Source organism: Eleginops maclovinus, chromosome 4 (assembly GCF_036324505.1).
Source record: "Eleginops maclovinus isolate JMC-PN-2008 ecotype Puerto Natales chromosome 4, JC_Emac_rtc_rv5, whole genome shotgun sequence".
Taxonomy (NCBI): domain Eukaryota; kingdom Metazoa; phylum Chordata; class Actinopteri; order Perciformes; family Eleginopidae; genus Eleginops; species Eleginops maclovinus.
Window position 1 is genome coordinate 7,222,315 of NC_086352.1, and position 25,249 is coordinate 7,247,563.

The 25,249-nt window shown below is 42.2% G+C and overlaps 1 protein-coding gene across 1 annotated transcript in view; it reads right to left on the bottom strand.

Moving 5' to 3' along the window:
- Window positions 1–1,839: 1,839 nt before the first annotated feature.
- Window positions 1,840–25,249, bottom strand: part of LOC134863871 (golgin subfamily B member 1-like) — a 40,974-nt gene continuing 17,564 nt past the window's right edge. The window contains 18 exon segments of the mRNA XM_063882619.1: window positions 1,840–4,048; window positions 4,228–4,342; window positions 4,467–4,559; window positions 4,971–5,068; window positions 5,329–5,451; window positions 5,973–6,119; window positions 6,395–6,431; window positions 6,781–6,890; window positions 7,119–10,712; window positions 10,714–12,202; window positions 12,246–16,630; window positions 16,633–18,444; window positions 20,010–20,114; window positions 20,204–20,372; window positions 20,810–20,919; window positions 21,642–21,775; window positions 23,861–23,984; window positions 24,999–25,105. Coding sequence (XP_063738689.1) covers window positions 3,890–4,048; window positions 4,228–4,342; window positions 4,467–4,559; window positions 4,971–5,068; window positions 5,329–5,451; window positions 5,973–6,119; window positions 6,395–6,431; window positions 6,781–6,890; window positions 7,119–10,712; window positions 10,714–12,202; window positions 12,246–16,630; window positions 16,633–18,444; window positions 20,010–20,114; window positions 20,204–20,372; window positions 20,810–20,919; window positions 21,642–21,775; window positions 23,861–23,984; window positions 24,999–25,105 — 12,911 coding nt within the window. The 3' untranslated portion in view covers window positions 1,840–3,889.

Consider the following 25,249-nt stretch of genomic DNA (forward strand, 5'->3'; position numbering starts at 1 on the left):
ATTCCTTTCCAGTTCTATCAGAACCAGAGCATGGATTCATACACAGGAGATCCAAGAGTAAAAATGTGCAGTTCAGGCGTGTAAATGTAGAAATGGGTGAATCATCCCTGTCAGAAACAAGAAGAGAATATCATCTGGCACTGTTTCACATTTCACAGGAAAGAAAAGGTGAAAATTGACGAGGAGAGAGGAAAGCGTGATTGGTCATTAATGAAAAATCTAAGTGAAGGCAAAGAGATGAAATCCCCTTTTGATTAATGAACACAGAGCTTTTACGGAGACAATAATAGCAGCTAAAGATCGAAGACGCTCTTCAATAAATATGAAACTGGAGCATTAAGGCGTAAAAGGGGAATTTCATCATTAATATTTATGAGACTGAAAGCTGGACGTGAAGACAGGATATCAACTATGGAAGCTGCAGCTAAAATAACTCTTCCATAACAAGGAGAATGGGGCAAACCCATTAACCACAGCTTATATAAGGAGGAGAGTCAGTATGAAACCCTGCTCTCCCATTCATGAGTATCTGGGAAAATACTTACAATGGTGTGGGTCTGGTTTGTGCTTCAGGTGTTAAATAAGCAGGCTGTGCCATCTAGTGACTTCATGTGCATATTACACACATTTTTGGTGATGGATTTAATGCAGTTCAGGCCAAACCAGACCAGAAAAACCACAATTTCAGACTCATAAAATGTCTCTACGGTTATCTGAGGGTTCGCTCTTCTCCGCTTTTCCCACTATAGTGACTTCCATCTTGCAAAATGTACTGACTTCTCTTGTGGGATATATAGAGTTTAAACGAGCAAGCTTGGCTTTTAACTGAGCCTGAAATGTCTCCACAGCTGATGCATGGTTTGAAATGACTTGTGTTACCTACGTTCATGGCTGTCAGGATGTTTCCTGATGACCTTTCAGATCAGCTGGAATTGATTAGAATCGGAGGATGAAACCCTCTGAATGCACACAGCAGAGCACACACAGTGAAATTGTTTCTCTGCATTTAACCCATCCTAGTACTAGGAGCAGTGGGCAGCTATCGTGCGGTGCCTTGCTCAAGGGCACCACAGCAGGGCCTAGGAGGTGAACTGGGACCTCTCCAAGTAGCAGTCCACTTTCCATATTTCAAGTCTGTTCGGGGACTTGAACCGGCGACCCTACGATTCCCGTCCAAGCCCCTACTGACTGAGCCACTGCTGGACGAAGTTTTTATTGTCAACATGAAGTAAACGTGTAGTTTTGAGTGCAATTTCACAACAACCATTGGAATGATGAGCCCATGAACCGCGCTGATGTGGTCCAAACATAATGGTATGGTTTTGCTGAGGCAGTGAGAGACTTCTAGAGCCATCATTTGGTCAAAATGTGAATCAATACTTTGGATTATTACCCATTCACATTTTTCCCATTCTTTGATTTCTTCTCTTCTCTCACCACTGTACATTTATATTTGATTTCATGTTCCACTCATTGCACTATTATGTATAGAATACCCTGCTTTATATTTTGGTAATTTCATTATTTCCCAGTTTGGATTAATAAAGTAATTCTTGTCTTATCTTAAGACTTTGCACCTGAAAGCCTACTTTGAAATAAACCGTATTCAGATTTAATCAGTCGGCACCAAAGACTGTAATAGTTATTTCCAAGCATGTTCTTTACATTTTATATTATAGCACTTTATACTTTCCCGTATGTTTCATCATACATGAAATGTTCGTTTGTGCACCAAACACCAAGAGCAATACTTTATTGGCTGTTTGTTTAATTGGGAATAAGCCTGGTCAGTGATGTTAAGCATCACAATAAATAAAACACATTCAGGAGAAAAGAAACAAAAGTTCATCGCTCTTTATTAAATATTTTCCAGATGGTAAAGGCTGATCCGACACAGTATTGCACCGAGTTAATGTCACCAAAAGGCCGAGCACATCACAAGCTCTTAAAAATACAGGCAGTACACAAAATATGCCCTCTGAACATTTCTCAGTAGTTTTCCATAAATAGATTCAGCTCATTGTGTTTTACGTCCATCAATCACACCTTTATGTACAGATCAGTAGAGGACAGCGTACCAAACTCACCAGCAACCGCTTACTTTACAAAACTGGATCAATTAACAAGCCAAGGAGCTTCTTAATCTGGTGTATTGATCCTTTCAAAGACTGGCTTGTTAATTGACCTGCTTTCTTATAATCACACACTATAAACAATCAAGAACAAATGTACAGTCATCAGGCAGAGAGGATAGAAATGCATATATACATAAATACAGCCCATGTACAGAATACTCTACACATAAATACAATAAACCTTTAATACACAGAACAATGTCCTTTCATACCCCCTGCTTTCTCTTCGCAGGACATTCTATGGTGGCCGAAAGGTACAAAATACTACAAGGCAGAAACAATGCAAATATAAAAAGACAAATGTGCCAAAACACAATAAAGAATGTCTTCACCAACTTGTGGTAACATGTGCAGTTTGTTTACTAAAACCTGCAAATACAAAACGCTGTGAGAAGCTCAAACACAACGGAGACCAGGGGACACTAAAAAGAGACGCACACAGTTCAGGATTAAAGTTCTCCAACTGTCTCTGTTGTTGGAAACTTACACACTTGGGTCTTATTTTAACAATGTGATCACATGACTTCTTCTGATGTCACTGCAGATCTGCTGTGAGCTACCTAGCTAACGTAGCTAACCTTTGTGACAAACACTTCCAGTTATGAGACAGACTCACTCTGCCCACAGACAGCTGTCCAGCTTTATGATCCTGAAACTACCCAAGCGCTCCGGTCCCAGCTGGGTGCGTCACCTTTTAGTGTCCCCTGGTCTCCGTTGTGTTCTGAGCTTCTTGCAGCGTCTGGTTTATGCAGCGCTTTAAGGAAACGCTGCTCATGTTTCCTCAAGAAGGTGAAGATGTTTCCTCGTGTATTTTGGAACATTTGTGTTTCTATATTTGCCTTATTCCTGAAACTGCAGCGCGTTTCTCCTAATGGAAATGTTTTGGGCCGTTGCAGCGCGTTTGCACCTTTCAGCCACCGTACGATTCCAACAGAGTTAGCATATATCGAACCATCGTCTGTCTTTACTTAACGGGCATACATCAAACTGCTTTGGGTTTGCAGTTCAAGAGGACACAGGGTGTGTAGTGCTTCTGATATTATATAATAGGATTATTATGTACACTTTTGGAGCGTCAGTGCATAGTTTAAACTCAGCATCACGATTATGTGCAAGGTATGAACCCAGGCGGTGGAGGAAGCAGCAGCTGGTGCAGAGTGTGTGAACAAACGTTTAAATAGTAGTGTTAACAAGGATATGGCTTTCTGCACCTTCTTAGGCTTTGACATCAAGTCTTTTCTTCTTTAACTTGTATACAAAATTAAAGGTTACTTCCTCGTCTGCTTTCTAATTTGGATTTTAAAACAACAAACTGAAGGCAGCACACCTAAATAATAAAGCTTCAGATATTATCAGTAAAAACTGCAAGAGAAGAGGAGATTATCATTCTTTTAAGGCTTAAATTACTTTATAATATGTAAAGAAAAAGCTCTGTGGTCATTTAAAGGAACCTCGCTGTTCAGTTTGACAAAAAAAACATAAAATACATTTTGTGGAGGATTTCAGATAAAACCCAGCAAAGAATGAAGAGTAACCTTTGCTCTCCTTGCAGCTGGATCCTTGAGTGTAATGTCATCAACTAAGTGAAGTAATATGAGATTTCCAGGCATCTACAAGCGTAAAGAGAGCCTCTCCACTCATGTATGTGCGCGTCTGTCAGTGTGTCACCATGCTTTATAACACAGAGGATATAAAAATGCAGAATGCGCTAACATCAGACTTTACTTTGATCGTTCTGTGAGATATTTGCCGGTCTACAGGGCGCCGGTGAGGCACAGGAGGAGCAGCAGGTGGACGGTGAAAAGGTAAAACAGGAAGAGATGTCGAGAGCGGGCGCGGCTCGTCAGCAGGCGGGAAAAGTAGAGGCTCCGCCCCCTGATCCAGCGCCGGCACGCCACCATGCCTCCTTTCACCTGAAACACAAGAGAAGCATGAGTCATAAAGGAGGGCTTCACAAGTATTGAACCTGTCATGTTGTGTTCTTTGGACTCTGAATGTCTTCTTTCTCACTGTTAAATCAGACCTCTTCTCACTTGTCTCTCAAGGCATTTGTAGTAAGGGTAAATAAATAAACATGTATATTTCCGGTCACCTTTCTTGTTATGAGAGGCTGGTTTGGGTTCAGACTCAGAGCTTCCCACTCCTCCTCAGTTTCCATCTCGATGTTGAAATCCCTCGGACTGTCTCTGGACAGACTGGAGCTAACACTGCAAGACAAAAGCTTTTTAAAACCCTCTGCACTATGCATGGTTGAATATCCATGTATACTGCACGTGTGTGTGTGTGTGTGTGTGTGTGTGTATTAAACAGAAACAATGAAAGGTGAGTGACCCCTTGGCTGTGTCCTCAGCGACTCGCAGAGCCTCCTCCGCCGTCTCTCTCCTCGCTCGCTCGTCCCTCAGACTCTGCTCCAGCTCCAGCAGCCTGCACACAGAACAACACGGTCAAATAATAATACATCTTTATTTGCGAAGCACTGTTCATACCCAGGATGCAGCTCCAAGGCTTTAACAGTCAGAGGTTAAAACATATGAGCACTTCAGCAGCAGGTTTGAAAAATAGGCAAGAGAACAAATACAGTAAAACAGTCCAAAAGGGAAAGACAGATTACTCATGCTGTGAAATTAAGACACAATAAATCATTCAATTAAAATATTAAAACATCAATAGTTATCACAAATGGTAATATTACATACACAAACCAAAAATAAATAAAGAATAAAAACAATAAAAGGGGGGGGGGTTTTAGTGTCCTCTGACTTTGCCTCTAATATTTTCTTCAACCAATCACAGAGACACATCTGTGAGAGGACATCTTGAGGAGTAAAACGTCACCTCTCTTGGAGCTGAGAGTTTTCAGCAGTGTCAGCCATCATGGAGTTGTTGCTCCTCTCCTGGGGGGCTCCAGGTGCATCCTCAGCAAAGGCTGCCCCCTGGAGGTGAGGAGACGGGCGTTATTACAGGTATATAGAGGTGTGTCTTCTTCTATTAGCCACTACAGACGCCTTTAAGAGCAGACCTTTTCGATGGGCAGGTTATTAGTTAAATTATAGTCAAAACAAAATGAAGTTGTTTCCACAAATTAAACAAAGAAAAAGTGAATTTACAAAAAAGCGATCAAAACAAAAGCAGCTCTGACAGATTAAATGAAAAGATGGATTTTAAAGTTTAGGATTATTTAGTTATTATTTACCTGAGTCTGGCTCTGGACCTGGTTCTCCAGCCAGTGGCAGCGGGTCTGGGTGTCCCTCAGGGTTTGGGAAACGGCTCTCAACTGAGCCGAGACCGCACCTTTCTCCTCCATCGCCTGCTGCAACTGAGGAGGGGGGATTTTATACATTTAGAGTGGCGATAGACAGCTTTTTTTTCCCAGATTACATTTTTCTAGCGACAGACTTAGCCACTTATTCAGAACGGCAGGGGGAAGAAAGGTATTTCAATATTTAACAATGTCATTTATTCCTAATGCTGATTAAAACATACTGTTGTTGCTGCAGACAGCACAGGGTCTCTTCCTCTGCAGTTTCCCCCTAACTTCCTGTTGAGCCTAATGATGGTTGATCAGTTTTCTTTCACTTCCATCCTTGATTACATGAGATGAGTTGTTTTGTTTATGTTTGTTGAGTTTTAACTGGACATAGTGTGTAAAATGTGTGTTTGACTGTGAGTGGACCACAGGAAGAAAGGCCATTGCTAATGCTAATGGGGATGCTAATAAAAAGAAAACGGAAACAACATTGACATTAAGCGCGCCTCGGGTTGAAAGTTGCCATATGAATAAACTCCAGAGGTTTCAGCAGCACGTTCATTCATGTTTAGTTTCAGAGTGTTTGCTACCTTGAGGTTGAGCTGCTGCAGGTACACGTCTCTCTGCTGGATCTCGTACATGCAGCGCTGCAGGTCTCCGTGCAGCCGGACCCTCTCCGCCTGCAGCTGACGCACAACATCCTCCCATCCACTCCCACCGGCCAGGACCATGGTCTCCTGTGGAGGGGAAGGAAAATATAAGATAAAAGGCTGAACAAAAGCATGTGGGTTTGAAAGCTCTCCAATAATAGAAATAGAGCTATTATAATTAGCTAATAGATTTTTCAATTTTAGATATCATTGTAATTTACGAATGCTTAAATGTAAAATCGTTTAATGCTTAATAGTATTTCTTAAGGAAGATTAAACGTGCAGACAACAAGAACAGAAATGCAAAGACACAAACAAATAAAGCTTTCAGACAAAGGCAAAAGGTTTAAATATGAACTAACCTTGACTGGCAGAGTGTCCTTCCTCTCGGTTTCAGATCTACAGAAAAAAAACAATTATAATTCTGTATTGAAAATTTAACTAAATAAAAGAAACATAAATAAATAAAAATGTAAAAAAAGTAGACGATACAACAAAACATTCAAATGGAAATAAATATAAATAAATAAAACGACTACAAACAATAACAATGACGTGGGAATATATAAATAAACAGTAAATACAGTTTATAGCTGTCCCTTTAAAAAGGTCCACTGAGTTGGCTCTCTTATATTTCTTCACACAGGAAAGACAACTTTAAAAATAAAAAGCTAAACATGTCCCAGCTGAGGCACACTTGAAACATTAATCTGTAATTTCTCTCAATTTATCTTCGGTCTGCTCATACCTCAGATGTTCTGTTCCCTCCTGGTAGCTGAGGATTTCTTTTTCAGGCGACTGTCCATACGTTTGCATTTTTCCAGTTTGCTGCAGTTCCTCCATCTTCTGCATTGCCTGCTGCAATAGAATAAAACGTGTCAGTCACAAAAGTCGTAAACCTTTAAAGACAAATGTCCTCAAACAGATTTACACGACACCAGAGAGTTTGCATACCAACAAAAATGACCATGCAAAACAAAGCAATGATGTGTAAAATCAAAATGACCCTGCATGCTTTCCACAAAATGAAACACGGCAGAGAGGAAGCAGGCAGCAGCCAAACTCAGATCACAGCTGAGGACTTACCGGCCCGCCCCTCTCATTCTGCAGGACACTTCTTTTGGATCGATCCACACTGACGCTCTCTGGGCTTGACCCTTGCCGCGACTCCACCTCTCTTCTGGCGCCGGCCAACTCATCCATCAGCCGCTCGCGATCGTTCTGCAGGCTGGCCATGGACTTGGAGAACGCCGACAGCTGCCTGCTGAAGGTGTTGTTCTCCTGCACCACCTGCTTGAGATCCCTCGCCTTCTCGGACAACTCCTTGGACAGATCATCCAACAACTTGCTCAGTTCGGTGTGCGCGTCTTTGTTCTCCAAAGCTTTTAACTTCTGAACTAGGATGTCCCTCTCTTTGGCGAACATGGCCAGGTCGGAGGTGGCGTCCTGCAGACTCCGCTCCATTTTGTTCAAGGCAGCCTGAGTCTCTCTCAGTTCTTCATCGTATCGGTTCCTCAGGATCTTGAAGTCCTCGATGAGCTGGTCTCGGTCGTCCTGCAGAGCAGCCATGGCTTTGCACATGGACTCATTCTGAGCCTTGGTGTCTTTGTTTTGTGTTTTAGCCTCTGATAGCTGCTGCTCCATTTCCAAGAGATCTTTGGCGAGCTCTGCCACTCGTTCATCGGCCGTCTCCCGCTGGTTTCTCATCAGCTCCACCTCGCGCTCGAAGGCGTCCAGCTCACTGTTGAATTTGTCCTCAGCTTCACCCAGGCTCTTGTCTGTTTCTTTTTCCAACAGCTGCATTTTCTCTTTGAGTTCATCAGTGAGGAGTTTCTGAGAGAGAATTTTCTGCTGGAGGTCATGGCATTCAGCTGCTTTGGCTGCCACTGCTTCCTGCAAGTCATTAATCACTTTGCCTTCATTTGTCGAGACCTTTTCCTTTTTTAGAGTAACTACATCAGCGTCAAGACCTGAAACCTGAGCTCTTAACTTCAAGATCTCTGCTTTCAAAGTATTGCTTGCCTCTTCCTCCTTCTGAAGTTCCAACTGAGACGCTCTTTGCTGTTTTTCAGCTGCAGCCTTCTGGCTTTCGAGGTCTTTGATCACATCCTGTTGCTTCTTCAGCAGGACTTTCAGCTGGTTGTCCTTCAGGAACAAAACCTGGTTCAAATCCTCTCTGTAGCGCACCAGTTGTGCCCTAAGCATAGCGTTCTCAGAGTTGAGATCATCCATTTGGTGCAACAGCTTCCTTATTTCATGTTTAAGGCCTTTGGTGGTGCCACCTTCCCCGTCAGCAGAGCCCTCTCTACCCATGAAACCTAACTGACTCTTTGCTTCAAGTATTCTGTATTCTGACATCAGTCGCTCCCGTTCACTCTGTAAAGACACCATGGAGTTCTTAAAGGAGTCTATTTTAGCAGCCATCTGCTCTTTCTCCTGGCTAGACTTTGTAACTTGGATTTGCAGACTTTTCACCTTTGATTCAAGAACTCTCAACACTTGGTCAGCCTTTTCTCTCTGGTAGCGTGAAGAGGTTAACCTGTCCTCATACAGAGCGACCTGGGTTCGATAATTAGTCTGGAGTTGTTCTAGATATCCTGACATCTGCCCGTCTTTGCAGGACAGTAAGGAAGAGATCTCAGCGTCTTTGCTCTGCAGGAGTGTTTTCAGTTGCAGTGAAATTCCCTCCTGCTTCTCGAAGTCAGCTTGGATTTTGTCATTTTCAGACTGTAAAAGGAGCAGCTGAGCATCTGAGTCTGCGTTCAACTTCTCTAATTGTTGGAGATTTAGCTGCATTTGAGAAAGGATATCTTCTTTGTCAGCCAGTTGTCGGTTCAGTACGTTTTTATCTTTCTCTAATCTATCAGCATGTGCGCTCAGTTCCTTTACCTGCACAGCCATGAGCTCTGCAGTCTCAGTGAGTTCAGCGTTGCTCGCGCTCATGACGAACAGCTGTCTCTGCTGTGCGGCGGCGGCCATAGAGTACTCATTGAGAGTCCTCTCCAGTCTGGACTTGGTCACTCGGACCTCGTTCACCTCTTTATCTTTAACTCTCATGTCATCCAGGAATCTTTTGATCACGAAACCCTGTTCCAGGAGCTGGTTGTCCTTCTCGTGTAACGTATTTTGGTACAAATCGTTCCATTGTTTGGACGCCTCTGCACCCTGAGGAGTGGCAGATAGAGCCGAGAGCTTTGCCTCGTTAGTGTCCGCTGATCTTTTGAATGTGTTTATTTGCAGAGTCTGAGAGTCGAGCTGCTGCCTCAGTTCATTCACCTTCTGGCTTTCTCTCTCCTTTAACTCCTTAAGGTCATCAATCTGTTGCTGTAACATAACTTCATTCTCCAAGTAGGCATTGTATTGCATTTCGTCTATATTCTGTTGTGTTTTTTCAGTGAGCTGATCCTCGTACTTTTTACTTTCTATTGACATGTCCAGAGCCAGTTGATCTCTTTCAGACTCGACACTCACTATCTTTTCCGTGGCCTCCTGGAGGAGATTCTTGTGTGTGAAGAGCTCAGCTTCAACTTGCTTGCTTCTCTCCTCTAATACCGCCATCTTCTCCGAGCTTTTCTTCAGTTCTTTCTCAGACTGTTCACAGGCTGACCGAGACGTCTTCAGAGCACTCTCTAGATCTAAAATCAGTTCCTGGTATTTGATGCAGTTATGCTGCAGCTGATTGATCTCCTGATGCTTTTCTCTGAGAAGCTCTTGCAGTTCTTTCTTCACATTTTTGGAGCCTTCACTGCCTCGCTGTACAGTCTTCAGCTTCTCCTCAAACTCTCGGACTAACTTCAGCTGCTCCTCTTCTTTTTCTTGGCGAACTTGACTGCTCATGTCTTTGCTGGCTGCCAGCTGAGAGGACAGCTGCTTGTTTTGGGTTTGCAACACAGAGAGCAACTCGGTCAGATCGTCAATCCTCTCTGTGTTTTTGAGGATAACAGTTTCCAAATACTCGTTTTCATTTTTCACTTTGTCTGAAATCTCTTGAACATTTTCCAGCTCCTCCTGCAGAAGTGACTTATCATCCTCTAAGATCCTCACCTTCTCATTCAGGTTGATGGTTTCTCGACTGTGTCTGTTAATAATGTCTTTGAGAGCTTTAATGTCATCATCTTTCTTCCCCAGTTGTGCCTCCTGATCATTCTGTATCGTCTCAATTCTTTCAGAAAGGTTTTGCTTCTCTTTCAGTAACAGATTGTTGATTTCCAACTGAGCACCGAGTTCAGTTTTCTGGGACTCAATCTGAGCTGTCAGTGAGTTATTCAAACTCAGAGCTTCATCAAGTTTTAGCTGCATGTTGTTTGAGTATTCATTTGATCGTGAGTTCTTCTCTTCCAATGAACAGCTGGTTTCTTCAAGCTTTTCTGACAATTGGTTATTTTCAACCTCCAATTCATTAAGCTTTTCTTTAAGTCTGCAAATCTCTGCTTCCAATTGTTGATCTTTTTCAGTCATCTCGCGGGTCGCAATATTATGGTTTTCTTCAATCTCAGTCAGCTCTTTTCTCATGTTCTGATTCTCATCCTCTAGCTCCTCAATCTTCTGCCGTTTCTGTTTGGAAAATATGAGCATCTTCTCTTTAATTATTCCATTTTCTTCCTCCATCTCTCTAGCTCGCTTTTCCAGAATCTGCATCTCAGCTTCATGATGGTGGATTTTCCTGAGGGCTTCCTGCCTTGTCTCTTTTAGCCCCTTCCAAAAGCTGTCTCATCTTGTCCATTTCACTGCTCACATTCTCATAAGCTTGTAAGAGAGATTCGTACTCCTGTTTCAGCTCGGCGTGCTTTGACTTCCACTTGGAAAGCTCTTCTGTTTGAGAGTCTTTAAGAGATTCCAGCTGGCAGGAGAAAGCCTGTTTCTGCTGTGTGATGTTCTCTATGGTTAGCTTCAAGCTTTCACAGGCTGCGGATAAACTGCGATTATCATTTAAGATGCCATTAGATTCAGTCCTGAGCTCGTCTTTCTCCTTGTTCAGGGATGATACAGAGCTTTCCAGGTCCCTATTTTGTTGTTTTAACTTCAGTACTGATGCCTCCAGGGTAAAGTAGTCGGCTTCTTTAGCCGACAGCTTTTCTACTTCCTCCTTTAGCTTGGCCGTTTCCTTCAAAAGTTCTTTCCTGGAGAGCAAAGCTGCTTGAAGTTTCCTGGTTAGGAGAGCAACTTTGCTTTGGTTGTCTTGATTATTCATTTTGGCGCCATTGTCTCGAGATTTCTGAAACTCATCAGCCTCTGTTCTCATCTTTTCAATGGTAGTTTCATTTACTTTAACTTGTTGCTGTAATTGTAGTTCAAGTGCAGCGATGAGTTCTTCCTTTTCTGAAACTTGAGCCTGAGAAGCAAGCAAGGCATCATTTCTGTCCTTTAGAGCACTTTTGCAAGTCAAGCAGACAACTTCTTTGTCATTAATTTCAGGCTGGTTCTGATGGAGCTGCTCATTTACTTTCTCCTTTAGTTGCTCATTCAGCGTGGTGACCTCCTCTCGGAGCTCATCAATTAATCTGTAAGCATTTTCTTTTTCTTGCTTCAACAAATCCAAATGTGTTTGTTTCTCACTGCAATGAAGTTGTGCTTGTTCAAACTCCTCAGTGAAATGTACTTTCGCTTCACTGAGCTGCTGCTGGGTTTCTGCTAATGTCTTTTGGACATTTGAAACTTCCAAGGACTTCTGTGAAACTAAATCAACCGTTGTCTCGAGTTCCACTTTCAATTGATTACTTTTCTCCAAAAGAGTCGTGTTCTCCTCGATCAAAAGTTGATTTTTTTCTTCATTTTTCTGCACGCATTCCTCCAGTGCAGACTCAGCAATGCTTAGACGGGTCTCCAAAGATTTGCTCTCATTCAGTAAAGCTTGCTTCTCCTGTTGGGTCTGCAGCTCAGCAACTCTAATTGAAACCTGATATTTCTCTACGTCTTCTGTTTTCTCTTTTACTTCTGCCTGAGCTTTCTCCAAGTCAATTTCTACCTTGAGAAGCTGTGATTTCAAAGCACCTGCATCTTGGTCAATTTCCACTAGGGCCTCTTCTTTTCTTGCCATCTCAAGAGACATACTCTCACATTTGGATTTAACATTTTCTAGCAGGTTCAATAGAGAATGGCACTGGCTCTCTTTCTCAGCCAGAGTCATCTTCAGATCTTGTAGAGTTTGATCCCTCTCCTCGACAAGCTGTCTTAAGGTTTTAAGCTCATCTAGATCAGACAAAGAGTTATTACGGAGGCTCCTCCAGTTCCCTGACCTTCTCGTTAAGGTCTAACTGGACAACGTTTAACTCATTGGTGTGCTGACATCGTTGCTCCAGGAGAGTCTTGTAGTCGTCTTTCAGTTCGGCTAGCTCTTGAGTTAACTTACTTTCACTCTCCTGAGCTTTCTTCAGGGTCTCTTTTCGTGCCAGCAAGGCAGCCTGTGCCTTTTTCTGTAGCTTTGCCTTTTCGAGCTTTATCTGTGCAAGCTCATTCTCTAAATCCACAGCAGTAGATGTGGAGGACGATCTGTCCTTTAACTCATCTTGATATGTCTTTATTTCACTTTGAAGTTCATCTACTTTTTGCACCCAGCTCTTCTTCTCTTCCTCGTATGCCTCCTCTCTCTCAGCAGCAGTGGACTGCAGCTGCTCCAGAAGAGAGCCTTTCTCATTCAGTGTTTGCAAGGTTTCTGATAAACAAACTTCTTTCTCGTTGACTGTGTCTTGCAAGACTTGTTTTCCTGACTGCAATTGTTCCACAAGTCTATCACTTTCCACTTTGTGTTCAAGAATCTCCCCTTCTTTCTCAAGAAGTCTCTTTTCAAGAACAGACAGATTTTCTTCATACATTTTAGAATATTCCTGAACTTGATTATTTACTTCCTGTAATTTATCCTGTAAAAGTGAAACCTCAGTTTTATTGTTTGCACTCTCTTCTTTCTGGCTTTCATATTGCTCAATCTTCTTCAAAAGGTCCTTTCGTACAAGCAGAGCAGCTTGGAGCTTCTTCTTCATTGCATCTTTCTCCTTAGATACCTTGGCTAGTTCGCTCTTTAGATCGTCGTTTCTCTTAGTCAGCTCGATCTTCTCTGAGCTCATGGTCTGTATTTCACTGTGAGAGCTTGACATCTGTTCCTTTAACTGCTGGGAAATTTCTTCTAGCCTTTTCATGGAGGTGTTGTGTTCCTGCTCCAGGCTTTCCAATTGTGCCGTGAGAGATGATTTTTCCTCACAGAGTTTCATACTCTCATTTGAGGAAGATTCTATGAGTTGGGTGATGGATGCATCTTTATCCCTCAACTGCTGACTGAGTCCAGCAAGTAGCTCCTTCTGCTGACTTATCTGAATGCTCATACAGCTGATCTGCTCATCTTTAGCTTGTGATTCACTTTGTTGAGACAAATGTTTGACAGAGGCTTCTTTCACTTTCTCTGATTCAGCATTGAGCCGTGTCTGTAGATGCTCTACCATCTCTTGCAAAAGTGAAATCTGTTGACCCTTTTCATCATTACTCCTCTCTCCTTTATCGAGTGTGTTCTGGGTTTTTTGTAAATGTGCAACGGTTTTATCCAACTCCTGTTTAAGAGCAGCTACCTCAGATTGGTGACTTTCTTGTAATTGTGTAATCATGTCCTGTAAAGAGGCTTTTTCTGTTCTTAAATCTGCTGACCCTTTAGCTAACTCTGTGTGAGTACCATTGATCACTACAAGTTTTTGTAACTCATGTTCTGCTGCTTTTAGAGCCTGCTGTAAAATATTGTTGACATTATCCTTTTCCTTGACCGAAGCTAAAACCTTCTCCAGTTGGATCCTGGATGCGGCTGCCTCCAGCTCTTTCGCGCTGAGTTGATCCGACCCTTGCCTAATCGCAGATGAAGCCTCTGCTAGTTTCGCCTGCAAACTGTCCAGGTCTCCTTTCAGAGCGTTAACTTTACCATCTTTAGACTTCATTTCATTTTCAACACTTTGCAATTGTTCTGCAAGTATGTCCCTATCCTGTTTCTCTCTATCCAGAACTAAGAGCCACTCTTGCTCAGAATCCTGAAGAATTTGCTCTACCTTGTGAATGTTTTCTTTTAATCGAGAAACTTCCTCCTCTTTGGCACTAACCTTTGCTTGAAGGCTCTCCTTCTCGGACGTCATTTTCTCCATTGTGCCGCTGGACTGCTGCTCCATTTGAACCTGCGAGGCCAACATTTGATGATGTCTCCTCTCCAGCTCCTCCTTCTCTGCTAGATGTTTCCTAACCTCCTTTTGGTGCTCGTCCTTTGACAAACTAATCTCCTCATTTAGTCTCTTATTCTGCTGTTCTAGTTTCTGCATTTCTGACACCAGCTGGGATGCTTGTTTGGCCTGCGATGTGTACTGACTGTTAATTGCATGGAGAGCCATTTCCCTCTGCTCAACGTTCTCTGTCAGTGCATTCATTTGTGCTACGACTTGAAGATGTTGTGATTTGAGTCTTTCTATTTCGACGGTCAGCAGTGAAACGCTTGCTTGATGAGAAGCAAAAGCCTCCGCCTTTTCCTTTGACAGAATGGAGTTCAGGTCTTCTGTTTTCTGGAGTTTGTGATGTGTCTCAGATAAATCATTTCTCAGAGCTTCTACCATCGTATTTGCAGTCTGATATTTGTTACTGGTGTCGTCCAATAACCTCCGAAGGTTGGACACCTCATCGGTACTTTGAGACACTTGCTGTCTCACATCCTGCAGCTCCTCTAAGTTAGCTGCATACTTCTCTTGTAGGTTGTTGAAGGCACTTTGTGTTTCTTCTGCTGATTCTCTGAGGTTTGCAGACTCGGTAGACAGGCGCTGGATTTGATTCTGTTGCTGTGACACCAACTCTGTGCTTTCCATGAACTGAGATTTGAAGAGCAAAGCCTCGTCGGATCTTCTCTGGATTTCCTGAAGAGCGGCCTCTTTTTCTCCCAAGGCCTTTCTCAGATTTTCTGATTCAGACATCTGAACTTGGAGGGTGCTGTTGAGCTTTGTGATCGATTCCTCAAGGTGGGAAGTCTTTTCTTTCAAGCTCTCACACTCCAACTGTTTGGCTTGTAAATTTGAGTTGAGGTTTTCAACAGCAGCTGAAGAACTACTTTGATATTCAAGACTTGATTGTTCTTTTTTCCCCAAAGTAGTTTTCAGGAGAGAAGACTCTGAAGAAAGACCATCAACTTCGCCTCTGAGTCTAAACACAGTTTCTTCAAGCTCTGAAACTTTTGCTTCTAAACTGACATTGTTGTCTACTTTCCGTTTCAGCTGCTCCTCCTGCTCTGTAATCTTACTGTTGAGTTTTTGGATCGAATCATCTTTTTCTTGCATGGCCAAATTAAGCCTCTCTTTTTCCGAGTCTACAGTTTTAAATTTGTTGTCTACATCACAGACTGCTGTTTTGAAGTGTGTCACCTCGTCCTGTGCTTTGGACAACTCTGCCACCGTTCTCTGAAGCTCAGATTTCAATCTTGTATTCTGCTCATTCAGTGCTTGAATGTTATCGTTATAGTCTATGATCTCTGCTTTCCTCTGCTCCTCTTTCTGAAAGTTTTCTGCACTGAGTTTCTCTACAGCACTCTTTAGGTTTGTAATTTCAACCTCTTCTTCTGCAGCGGTCTGATTCATGGCACCGAGCTGACCGCTGAGCGAGATGACCGACTCGTTCCGTTTGTCCAGCTCGTCTTTCTGGTTGTGTAAAGTCTTTTCTTGTTGCTCTATCTGCTGTTTTGCCTCCAAGCACTCTTGCCTGAGTGACTCTAACTCACCCTGCATCTGTGATATTAAGGCTTTCTGTTGCAAGACCTCACTCTGATAAACACTACTCTCCTCTGCTTTCTGCTGCAACATCTTGTCTTTCTCCATCAGCCCTGACTTGAGGACAGTTCCTTGTTCCTGAAGCATTGATATCATATCCTGAAGTTGCAGCAGTTGGTCCTGCTGAGCGTCCAACTGTGAACTCTGCTGAATGACTTGCTTCCTTAATGGATCGAGTTGCTCTTCTAGACTTTGAAGTTGTCCTTCTCTCTGCTTTAAAGTCTGCGACAGATTGGCACATTCACTCGTTTTCTCCAGCAGACCTGCAGAGGTCGACTCTTCGCTTTCCCGGAGGATCTTTTTTAATTCATCTCCTGCAATAGTGAGCCTCTCCTTTTCCTCCAAATCCTCATTAATTGTCTTCTGCTTCTCTGAGATTTGAATTTGAAGCCCAGAGTTTTGTTCTTTGAGTGACTTCCTCTCAGTGGTTAGTTCAGAGACAGATTTGATGTTCTGCTCTAACTCCTCTTGTAGTCTCTGATTGTTTGCTGTTAGGCTGCTAATCTGTACGCTAAAACTGGAGTTCTGTTCCACAGTCGCTTTAAGGCGCCCATCAAGTTCAGATCGAAGCTGTGTTTGCTGAGAAAGCTGCTTCTCTGTGGTTTCACACGCAGCACGGAGTTGTAGATTTTCGTCAGTAATCGCCTGGATGTTGCTGTTTAAGCTAGCTATCTCTATCTGCCTGCTCTCAGCTTCAGCTACAAGCTTTCTGGCTTTTTCTTCCAGGACACAGATTTGTTCCCTCAGCGATTTAACAGATTTGTTAGCATCATTGATTTTGTCTTTTTGTTTTTGAGACTGCTGCGTCACTTTTTTCAACTTTTCCTCCTCTCTTCAATCTGCTGGCAAAGCTTTAAGTGTTCCACATTCAGTGATTCAGCTTCAGCTTGTAGCTTAGAAACAATATCTTTCTGCTGCGTGACTTCACTCTGCAAACTGTCGTACCCTTCCTGTTTCTCTTTTAATATCGTATCCTTCTCCATTAACCCAGACTTCAGACCTCTCTCCTGTTCTCGCAGCAGAGAAACAGTTTCCTGAAGTTGTGTTTGCTGATTTTGTTGGGTTTCTATCTGCATGCGATGATCTAAAACAACCTGTTCTTTTTCTGCCAAGTCATGCTGAAGCTGCTCTACCTTAGAAGATAAGCTTTGTACTTCTTCCTGCAGGTGTGTCACCTTTTCGTCCCTCTCCCTGAGTAACTGGCTGAGATTACTACATTCAATAGTCTTCGCCAGGAGGACCTCTGAGGTTGAGTGCGTGCTTTGCTCAAGAACTTTATTTAACTCATTTGTGCGATGAGTCAAATCCTCTTTAGCTCTTTGTAGCTCTTCAATTATTGCGTTGCTTTGTGAATGCTGTGTTTCCAATGTGGATATTTTGGCTTGCAAGGAATCTTTTTCAAGTGAGGCTTCGGAAATACTTTTTAAGCTTTCCGTTACTTCCTTTTCAAGTCTCTCTTTCTCCTTCGTTAGGAAATCTACCTGATTCTGAAGACTGCTGTTGAGTTCAAGGGCAGATGTGATCTTTCCATTAAGTTCATTTACATTCTGCTTCTGTAGCTCCAGCTCGTCTGTTAGCCCTTTGAGTTTATCTTGCAACAGCTTTTTCTCCGTCTTCATGCTTTTTAATAGACCTTTGAGTTTGGAGATATTTTCAGATTTGCTTTCGAGTTCCTTGCTCAGCTTCTCTTTTTCTGAGTCCCTGTTTTGCAGTTCAGTGTTGAATTTCTGCCTCTCCTCCTCCGCCTGTTTATCTGTGGTCTTCAGTTTGTTTTCCAGGGATGCTATGGTTTCCAGTTTCTCCAGTATCTCCTTCTTGATGTGCTCCTCACTCTGTACCTGCTCCTCTAACTGTTTGGACAAAGTCTGCATTTCATGATTGTATTTTTCCACTTGAGCCAGGAGTTTGTTCTGTTCCTCCTTGGATGATTTCAATTCTTTCTCATAATTTTGCTCTTTTTCATTAAGCTGCTGCTGAATCTGCTCACTGCTGGTGTTTTTCTCCTTGAGCTGCAGGAGGAGTGCTTCTGATTCCTGCTGCTTTTGTGTGGATAAAGTCAGCTGCTCCTTAAGGGAAGCGATATGTGTTTCACATTCAGTTAGATGATTGCGCTGGCTCATGATCTGTTTCTGCATCTCCCCTCGAAGGTCCTGAATGGTTTGCTTGTCGTCTTCAGTCTGCTTTATCAGATGTTCCACCTCAGACACCTTACACTCGCTTTCCTTCTTAGTGTTGAGCAACTCCATCTCTGTGTCTTTGAGTTTCTCCCCTAACTCTGTGATCTTCCCATCCAGAGCTTTCTGGTCTGAAGTCTGCGACTCTCTGAGAATCATGGCCTCCCGCTCTACTTTACTCAGAGCGTTTTCCACCCGCACCAGGTTCTCCTCTTTGAGTTTGATGTCCTGCTTCAGCACCGTGACCTGCTCTGCATACTCTGCCATGTTACCGGAGAGCGTTGATATCTCCTCGTCCTTTTCCAACAGCACATCTTTAAGTCTGTCGATTTCCCGCTCGCAGCTCTGAAGGTCATGAATGAGTTGGGCTCGTTCTTCTAAGTGGACCGAATTTAATTTGTCTAGCTCCTCGTTGGTCTGATCGAGCTCAGTTTGTAGAGTTTCGATGGTGACTTCCTGCTTTTGGGCCTGAATGAGGGGATAAAAGGAAAGAAATTAATATTCATCACAAGTCCAATGTCATATTTGATCAGTTCATATCACATAGTCTTTATGGTAGTGCCAAGAACTAAATAAGAACTAAAAAAATAACTGCAATTAATGTAGGCAATTTAATGCAATGAAATTCAAAAATATAGGACGCTCACTAGCAGGCTTGGAATTTCGTCATTTTAGGGGCAAAGCCATTTGGCCTTTTGTGTCACACATTTTTTTAGGGCACAAAGGCCACATGCCAGGGCACAAAGGCCATTTAGGGAAAAATAGGATTTGGAACTTACAAATACACAACTTCACTTTCTGATAATAAAAACACATGAATGACATCGAAAACAAATTACTTTTTCACTACACTGCGCATTGAATAGAGTAGTTTTTCATTCAATGTGTGCGGCAAAAAATAAATCACAAGAGGAGCAAAGCGCTCGCAGCCCCACTGAAACATCATCTCATAAGTCAGAGCTGATTGGCTGTAAGTGTGTGTGCGAAAAGTGTAGTTATGCAGAGGAGACGAGAGGGCTTAGACTACATCACCAGCGGTAAATACTACAAACAGAACATGAAAGAAGTTGACCATCTACTGGAGCTTTGGTGAGCGAAAGTATAGTTTATGTATCGATGGATCGATTGCTATTGTAACCACGGTGACGAGGGTCTGTGTTTTCCTACAGTCTGATGTTTTCATCACGGTTGTTGTTATTGTCAAGTTTTGCTTTGTGATAGCGCTCTTTACTCCATGTATTAAGGTATAAAGAGCCTTTATAGATCTAAGTTGTTCGTGCCCCACCAGTTTTGTACATATAAAAACGCCACTGGGTGAGGAGAAGGGAGGTTCCCAGAGAGAGAGAGAGACGGGGGAATGCTATGGGAGAGCTAATGTGTGTGCGAGTGATAATTAACATACTTCTTTGTTGTTTTGCCGTGGTTACGGACGACAGTAACCTGCCTCAGAACTGAATAAACTCACGGACAAAAAGAGACACGAGGCCTCCTTCTATTCTTATAGCGAGACGCTGCAATGATGATTGAATGATGCGATGATGACATGCGAGGTGCGCGCAACCAATCCAAGCTACAAGCACTAATGCAGTTCAGAGCCCAGACCACCGCTCTGACACTTTTAAAGCAACTTCGAGATTTTAACAGTAACAGGGCACAATGGCCATGGTGACCGTAGGACGTACAATTATTTTCGGGGCATCACGGCCAGACCGAGGGGCAATGAAGGCCATGGCCGTAATGGCCGCCATGAAATTCCCACCCTGCTCACTAGCATGGTTGGTTAATATGAAGAGATACAAAAGTCCCCAAAAAAGAACAAAAAAAAGGCCAGAAAGATATACAAAATGACCAAACAGACTAAAAGCAATACATAAATCAACAAAAACAAATACGAAATGACCATAAGAGATACAAAACAAGATCACAACAACAAATACAGTGTATAAAACGGCCAAAACAAGAGGGGAAAATTGAGAAAAAAGTGATAAAAAAACTAACAAAACAAATTCATATTCAAATGCATATAATCTCACCTTCTCCTTCAGCAGGCTCAGCTTCTGCGTAACGTCAACAACTTCTGACTTCAGCTCCGAGCACTGCTTCTCTGAGACACTGCACTTCTGAGAAACATTCTCTAGCTACGGGACGAAACACAAGAAATACAATTTAAGCAAAATATTGAAACGTGACAAATACAAACACACACAAATAAGGGGTCAGAACTTACAGTGAGCTCAGTCTGGAGGAGTTTTTCAGAAACGTCTTTGTACTGAGTTTCTTTTTCACTCAGAGATTCTTGGAGGCCGTTGATGAGCTCCAGTTTCTCAGACGTTTTGGCCAACGTGTTCTCCTTCTCGATGAGGGAGCTTTCCAGACACTCCTGTGTGTTACTCAGTCTGAAAAACACAATCACAGCCGTTAAAAATGACTCTGATAACACTTCAAGAGTAACTTCAACACAAAACTGTTAAAAGCGATTTTGAAACTCACCAATATTTACATTTAACATATTTTTTAATTCAGAATTCTGAACATTTTCAGACGGATGGATGAATACTTTATTCATCCCTAAATAGGGAAATTATTTTACTTAAACTTCCTTTGTTTATCTTATTATTTTCCGTTTTTATTCCACGATACAAAAGATTTTGAGATAGGCCAGTAGGTACAATTATTCAATTTTCTTTGGTACTTGAAGTACATTTTGATACCAATACTATTTGTGTTCATCATTAGATAAAGGAAATCAATCCATTAAACTGTGTATCAGGCCGTAATTGAAATGTGGTTGCATGAAGTAAAAGTGATTTTGTGCAGAGAGTAAGTATCTTACCCTTTGAGCTGCTCGTTGAGGCTGCTCACCAGCAGCTGATGTTTCTCAGCGTCTCGGCTCTGCTGACTCCGGACGCTGGACAGCTGGCTCTGCAGTCTCTCCGACTCGTTCTGAGGTGGCAGAAAAACACACATGAATATGCAAAGATTTAATAAAACGCAACGGAGAAAAGACTCTCACTGCACACGGAGCTGGAGGACGACAGGAGACGTGTGATAGATGCTCACTGGTGTTGATATTAGGGCTGCACACTTTGTAAAGAATAACTCCTTGTGATTATATCGACTGATTTCTTAAGTCTGTCGTGTATCGTTTGTTGGTCCGGACTTCTCTGCAGCTTCACAATACTTCATTCAGATATTTTCACGTACTTTGCCTTCACCAAATGTTCCTCTTACTTGTGATATATATATATTGATTGAGCAGCCCTAATTGATATAATCATATTTTCATGTATGTGGAAATAATAAACTCTATATTCAGAGTGAGCAGTGTGATGTGAAGTGTGATTGAGGACACCCGGTGAATCTTCAACGTAGTTTTATTTTGAAAGTCAGAGCGTGTCCAGGATTAAACAACACACCACACCACACCGTTAGCCGTCACCGCCAGAGTGCTCTCTAGCGCACACACACACAAGGCCACACACACCTGATGGACCCAACATGGCTGCTCATCTTCATCTACATCAAACGTCACCTGTGTTAGAAGGGTTTGTTACAAAATCCTGGTCCATGCAATTCACTCATCGTTTCTTCACGAGGCGAGTCAGGACTAAGAGTTAGATTTCACAGCGAGAGAGAATATTTAACGTTCTGGATGCCGAGGTTACCTGTAGTGTCTCGATGCGAGCCTGCAGCTGCAGCCGGTCCTCCAGATGTTGACAGCGCTCCTCCAGACTCAGGATCTGCTCCTGCAGCTGGTTCCTCTCCAGCTCCAGCTCCTCCACAACAGAGCGCAGTCCATCTGCAGGCATCAGCAAAGAGAAAACGTGTTAGGGATGAGACATAAAGGAAGATAAATCAGATAAAGGGCATTTATGGCTTTACCTTACAACCATCAGGATACAATCAGGACCCATGTGTTATTCAATTGCACTAATATTATCAGCAAAAAACAGTGTTATCTGCTGATTCGTCGAAGAAACACTGTGTTTACTCACTGAGAAATTATGCCAGGGCTGTGACACATCTTATTTCCTTCCTTAAGTATCTTGGTTAATGTTTAGACGTTTTGTGACTAACCTTCAGAAATCCTTCATAAAAAATGTATTGATTGGATACAATTAGTTAGTGATGTTTTATTAAATCAAATTTAAAAACAACATGTCCTCTTTGTTCTTAATTCTAATCAATCAAATTATTGTTCCCATGTTCCCAAATGTCGGGACTTTGCTGAATTGGTACAATTTGGGGAAAAAGTGGGAAAAAACTACAGGAAAGATTGAATCAGTGGGAAATCACAGGATGCAAAGTGTGAAGAAACTACATCTCTATTAAACATTGGGTCATTAGAAGAGGTATTCTGTGGCAGGCATTGATTAAAAGACAAGGTGAGAAATGCAATTCAAGGGTTCAAAGTTTAGCCGCAAACAACCAGAAAATACATCACACAGATTTCCATTTAGAAACACAACTTCCCAAATTATAATTTTCATTTTAATTTGCTTTTTCTTTTTACAGGCTGATTTATTTTTTGATTGTATGATCGGCAGTGGATTAAAAGACAACCAGCAGGATGAGAGGGAATGAAGGAGAAAAAGAGCCAAACATGCAAAACAATGATAAAACAAAACTTACCACGATGGGTGAACCTGCTCACCGACATCTGACATCACAACACTTCAATGCATTCAGTGGACCAATTCAAAAAAACACTAGCCAGCTCCACCAGCATGCACGTGTCCAAAAGAAAAAACTGATGGAAATGTAAAACGATGAGTGACTTTCGGGGATGACACCAATATTCCCAGAGTTAGTTTGATAAATAATTTTAAATGAGTTTTAATTTAGCTTGTTAGGAGAAATAAGACTTATTCCAAAAATATGTAAAACCCCAATATAGATATAGATCACCCAGTTCATATAGTCACAATATTGGCAGGTTAGATGAACAACAAACAAAACCACCACAATTGCTCAATAGGGAATGGGAAATAGCGCCATTAGCTTCATCTGTTTTTTACAGAATTCCTTGCAGTACACCCGGAATATAAAAGTATGTACAGAGAGAAACTCTTCAGAGGCAGAGGAGCATTATTTTACTAAATTAAAGTTAATTAATGACATGTTTTAGAATAAAAGTATTGAGAATAACGGAGCGATCACAGTTTCTGATGATGGCGCCACTCTGGTGTAGGAGTTAGCGTCTACACCTGTTTTAAATTTAAAAAACACTGCTTAATGTTGGGTTATAAAGGAACTACAGCACGGTCACATGACTTCACGCCACCACCGCTAAGCTAAAGGAGGCTAATGTTGGGCTATAAAGGAACTACAGCACGGTCACATGACTTCACGCCACCACCGCTAAGCTAAAGGTGGCTAATGTTGGGCTTTAAAGGAACTACAGCACGGTCACATGACTTCACGCCACCACCGTTAAGCTAAAGGTGGCTAATGTTGGGCTTTAAAGGAACTACAGCACGGTCACATGACTTCACGCCACCACCGCTAAGCTAAAGGTGGCTAATGTTGGGCGTGATGACGTTTAGTCGTCTCATTTTGACACTTGTTAGCAACTGTCTTTTTAAGATTCACCAGTGGGGTATTAACTGACTTGTTTTATGAGGTAGGATATAAGGTTAAAATCTCTTATATTAGGCTAACAACCAAAAACACACTCAGAAAAGCATTGACCTTCAGACCAGGCGACTACAATCCTGACTCATTTCTGGTTTAAGGACTCATTCCTGCACCACTCTATTCCCATTCCCTATGAAGTAAGTTTGGAGAGTTATGGTGAAAACGACAAAATAACCCAAAGACATTTTATCCAGAGTCTCGTGCGGATGTGTGCATGCCGGTGTAAACTGTCCAGCGGGTCTCACACCTGTGTCAGGAGAACTGTACTCGGGCCACCAACCTCCCATATTCTCCCCCTCCATCGGGGTGGTGCTCTCAGAGGGGCTCCGAGGGTCCTGATAGGGGGTCTGCCCGTCAAACTCAAAGTCCTCCTGCAAGAGGGAGATATTTAATCAAAGGCAAGCAGTGTTATGTTGTATGTGTACTTTCTCATGGATCTGTGTTCCTCTCTCATTTTATTTAACCCCAGGACACTTTGAGACTATATAAATATAATCTACTCTTTATAATAAATATGACATCATTTCCTTAGCATTTGATTACTGGTTTTAGTAATAACTACAGAAGTTGAATGAAAATAATTAAGTGCAGATATTCAAGTGCACACCTGTTGTACTAAATGAGTTCTGTGTGGAAAACCCATGGTAATGCAGCGATATAGTATGCAGAGACACAAACATCCTGTATGTAGATGCACACTTGCATACATCTGTTATTATACAACAACATCTACCCTTAAATGGGAAATCACATACAAACATTTTGGGAAATTGATTAGGTGCTATTTTCTACATTACTCCAATATAACACTGTTATCACACCCATATTGCACATTATTACAGCCCTATTACACCTTATAACACTGTTACTACACCCCTATTACACCTTATTACACTGTTACTACACCCCTATTACACCTTATAACACTGTTACTACACCCCTATTACACCTTATTACACTGTTACTACACCCCTATTACATTGTAATTACACTGTTACTACACCCCTATTACATTGTAATTACACTGTTACTACACCCCTATTACACCCATTTAGAAGGAGCAACAAAAATAAGACATTTTGAGCCTGGATCTAAAATAGTTGACCTGCAGGTTTCTGGGAGTTTGTTCCAGAAACATGGAGCATAATAACTGAACGATGATTCTCAATGTTTAGTTTTGTTATTCTTTTGCTCCAAGTCCCTCGTGTTATGCCAGACAGAGAGAGTAAAAGAATTGACCAGTTACATTCATGCCCAAAGATGATTCTTAATTTCTACTTCACTGTTTCTTGAATCTCTAGCAGAAAACATGGACAACCACAGTTTTTTTTTTACACAATTTTACATAAATAACATCCATATAAGCATTTAACCCCTCCACCCACCTGCAGGCTCCGTTGGGCAGGGGCCGAGAGCTTCTTGACCCTGTGTTGGCCGAGCCCCCGAGCTTGAGTCAGCTCCTCCTCCAACTCCTGCTGCCGGGTGGCCAGTGCTGGATCGGAGCAGCCAGGAAAGAACCAGTCATCCTCAATCAGTTTTGTGCCACAGGGAGAGGGGGGGTGTTTTTATGGATGGATGGGAGGTGGGTGTAACGATAACAACATGGGAGGGACAGAATGATGGAAGAGGCTAGGAA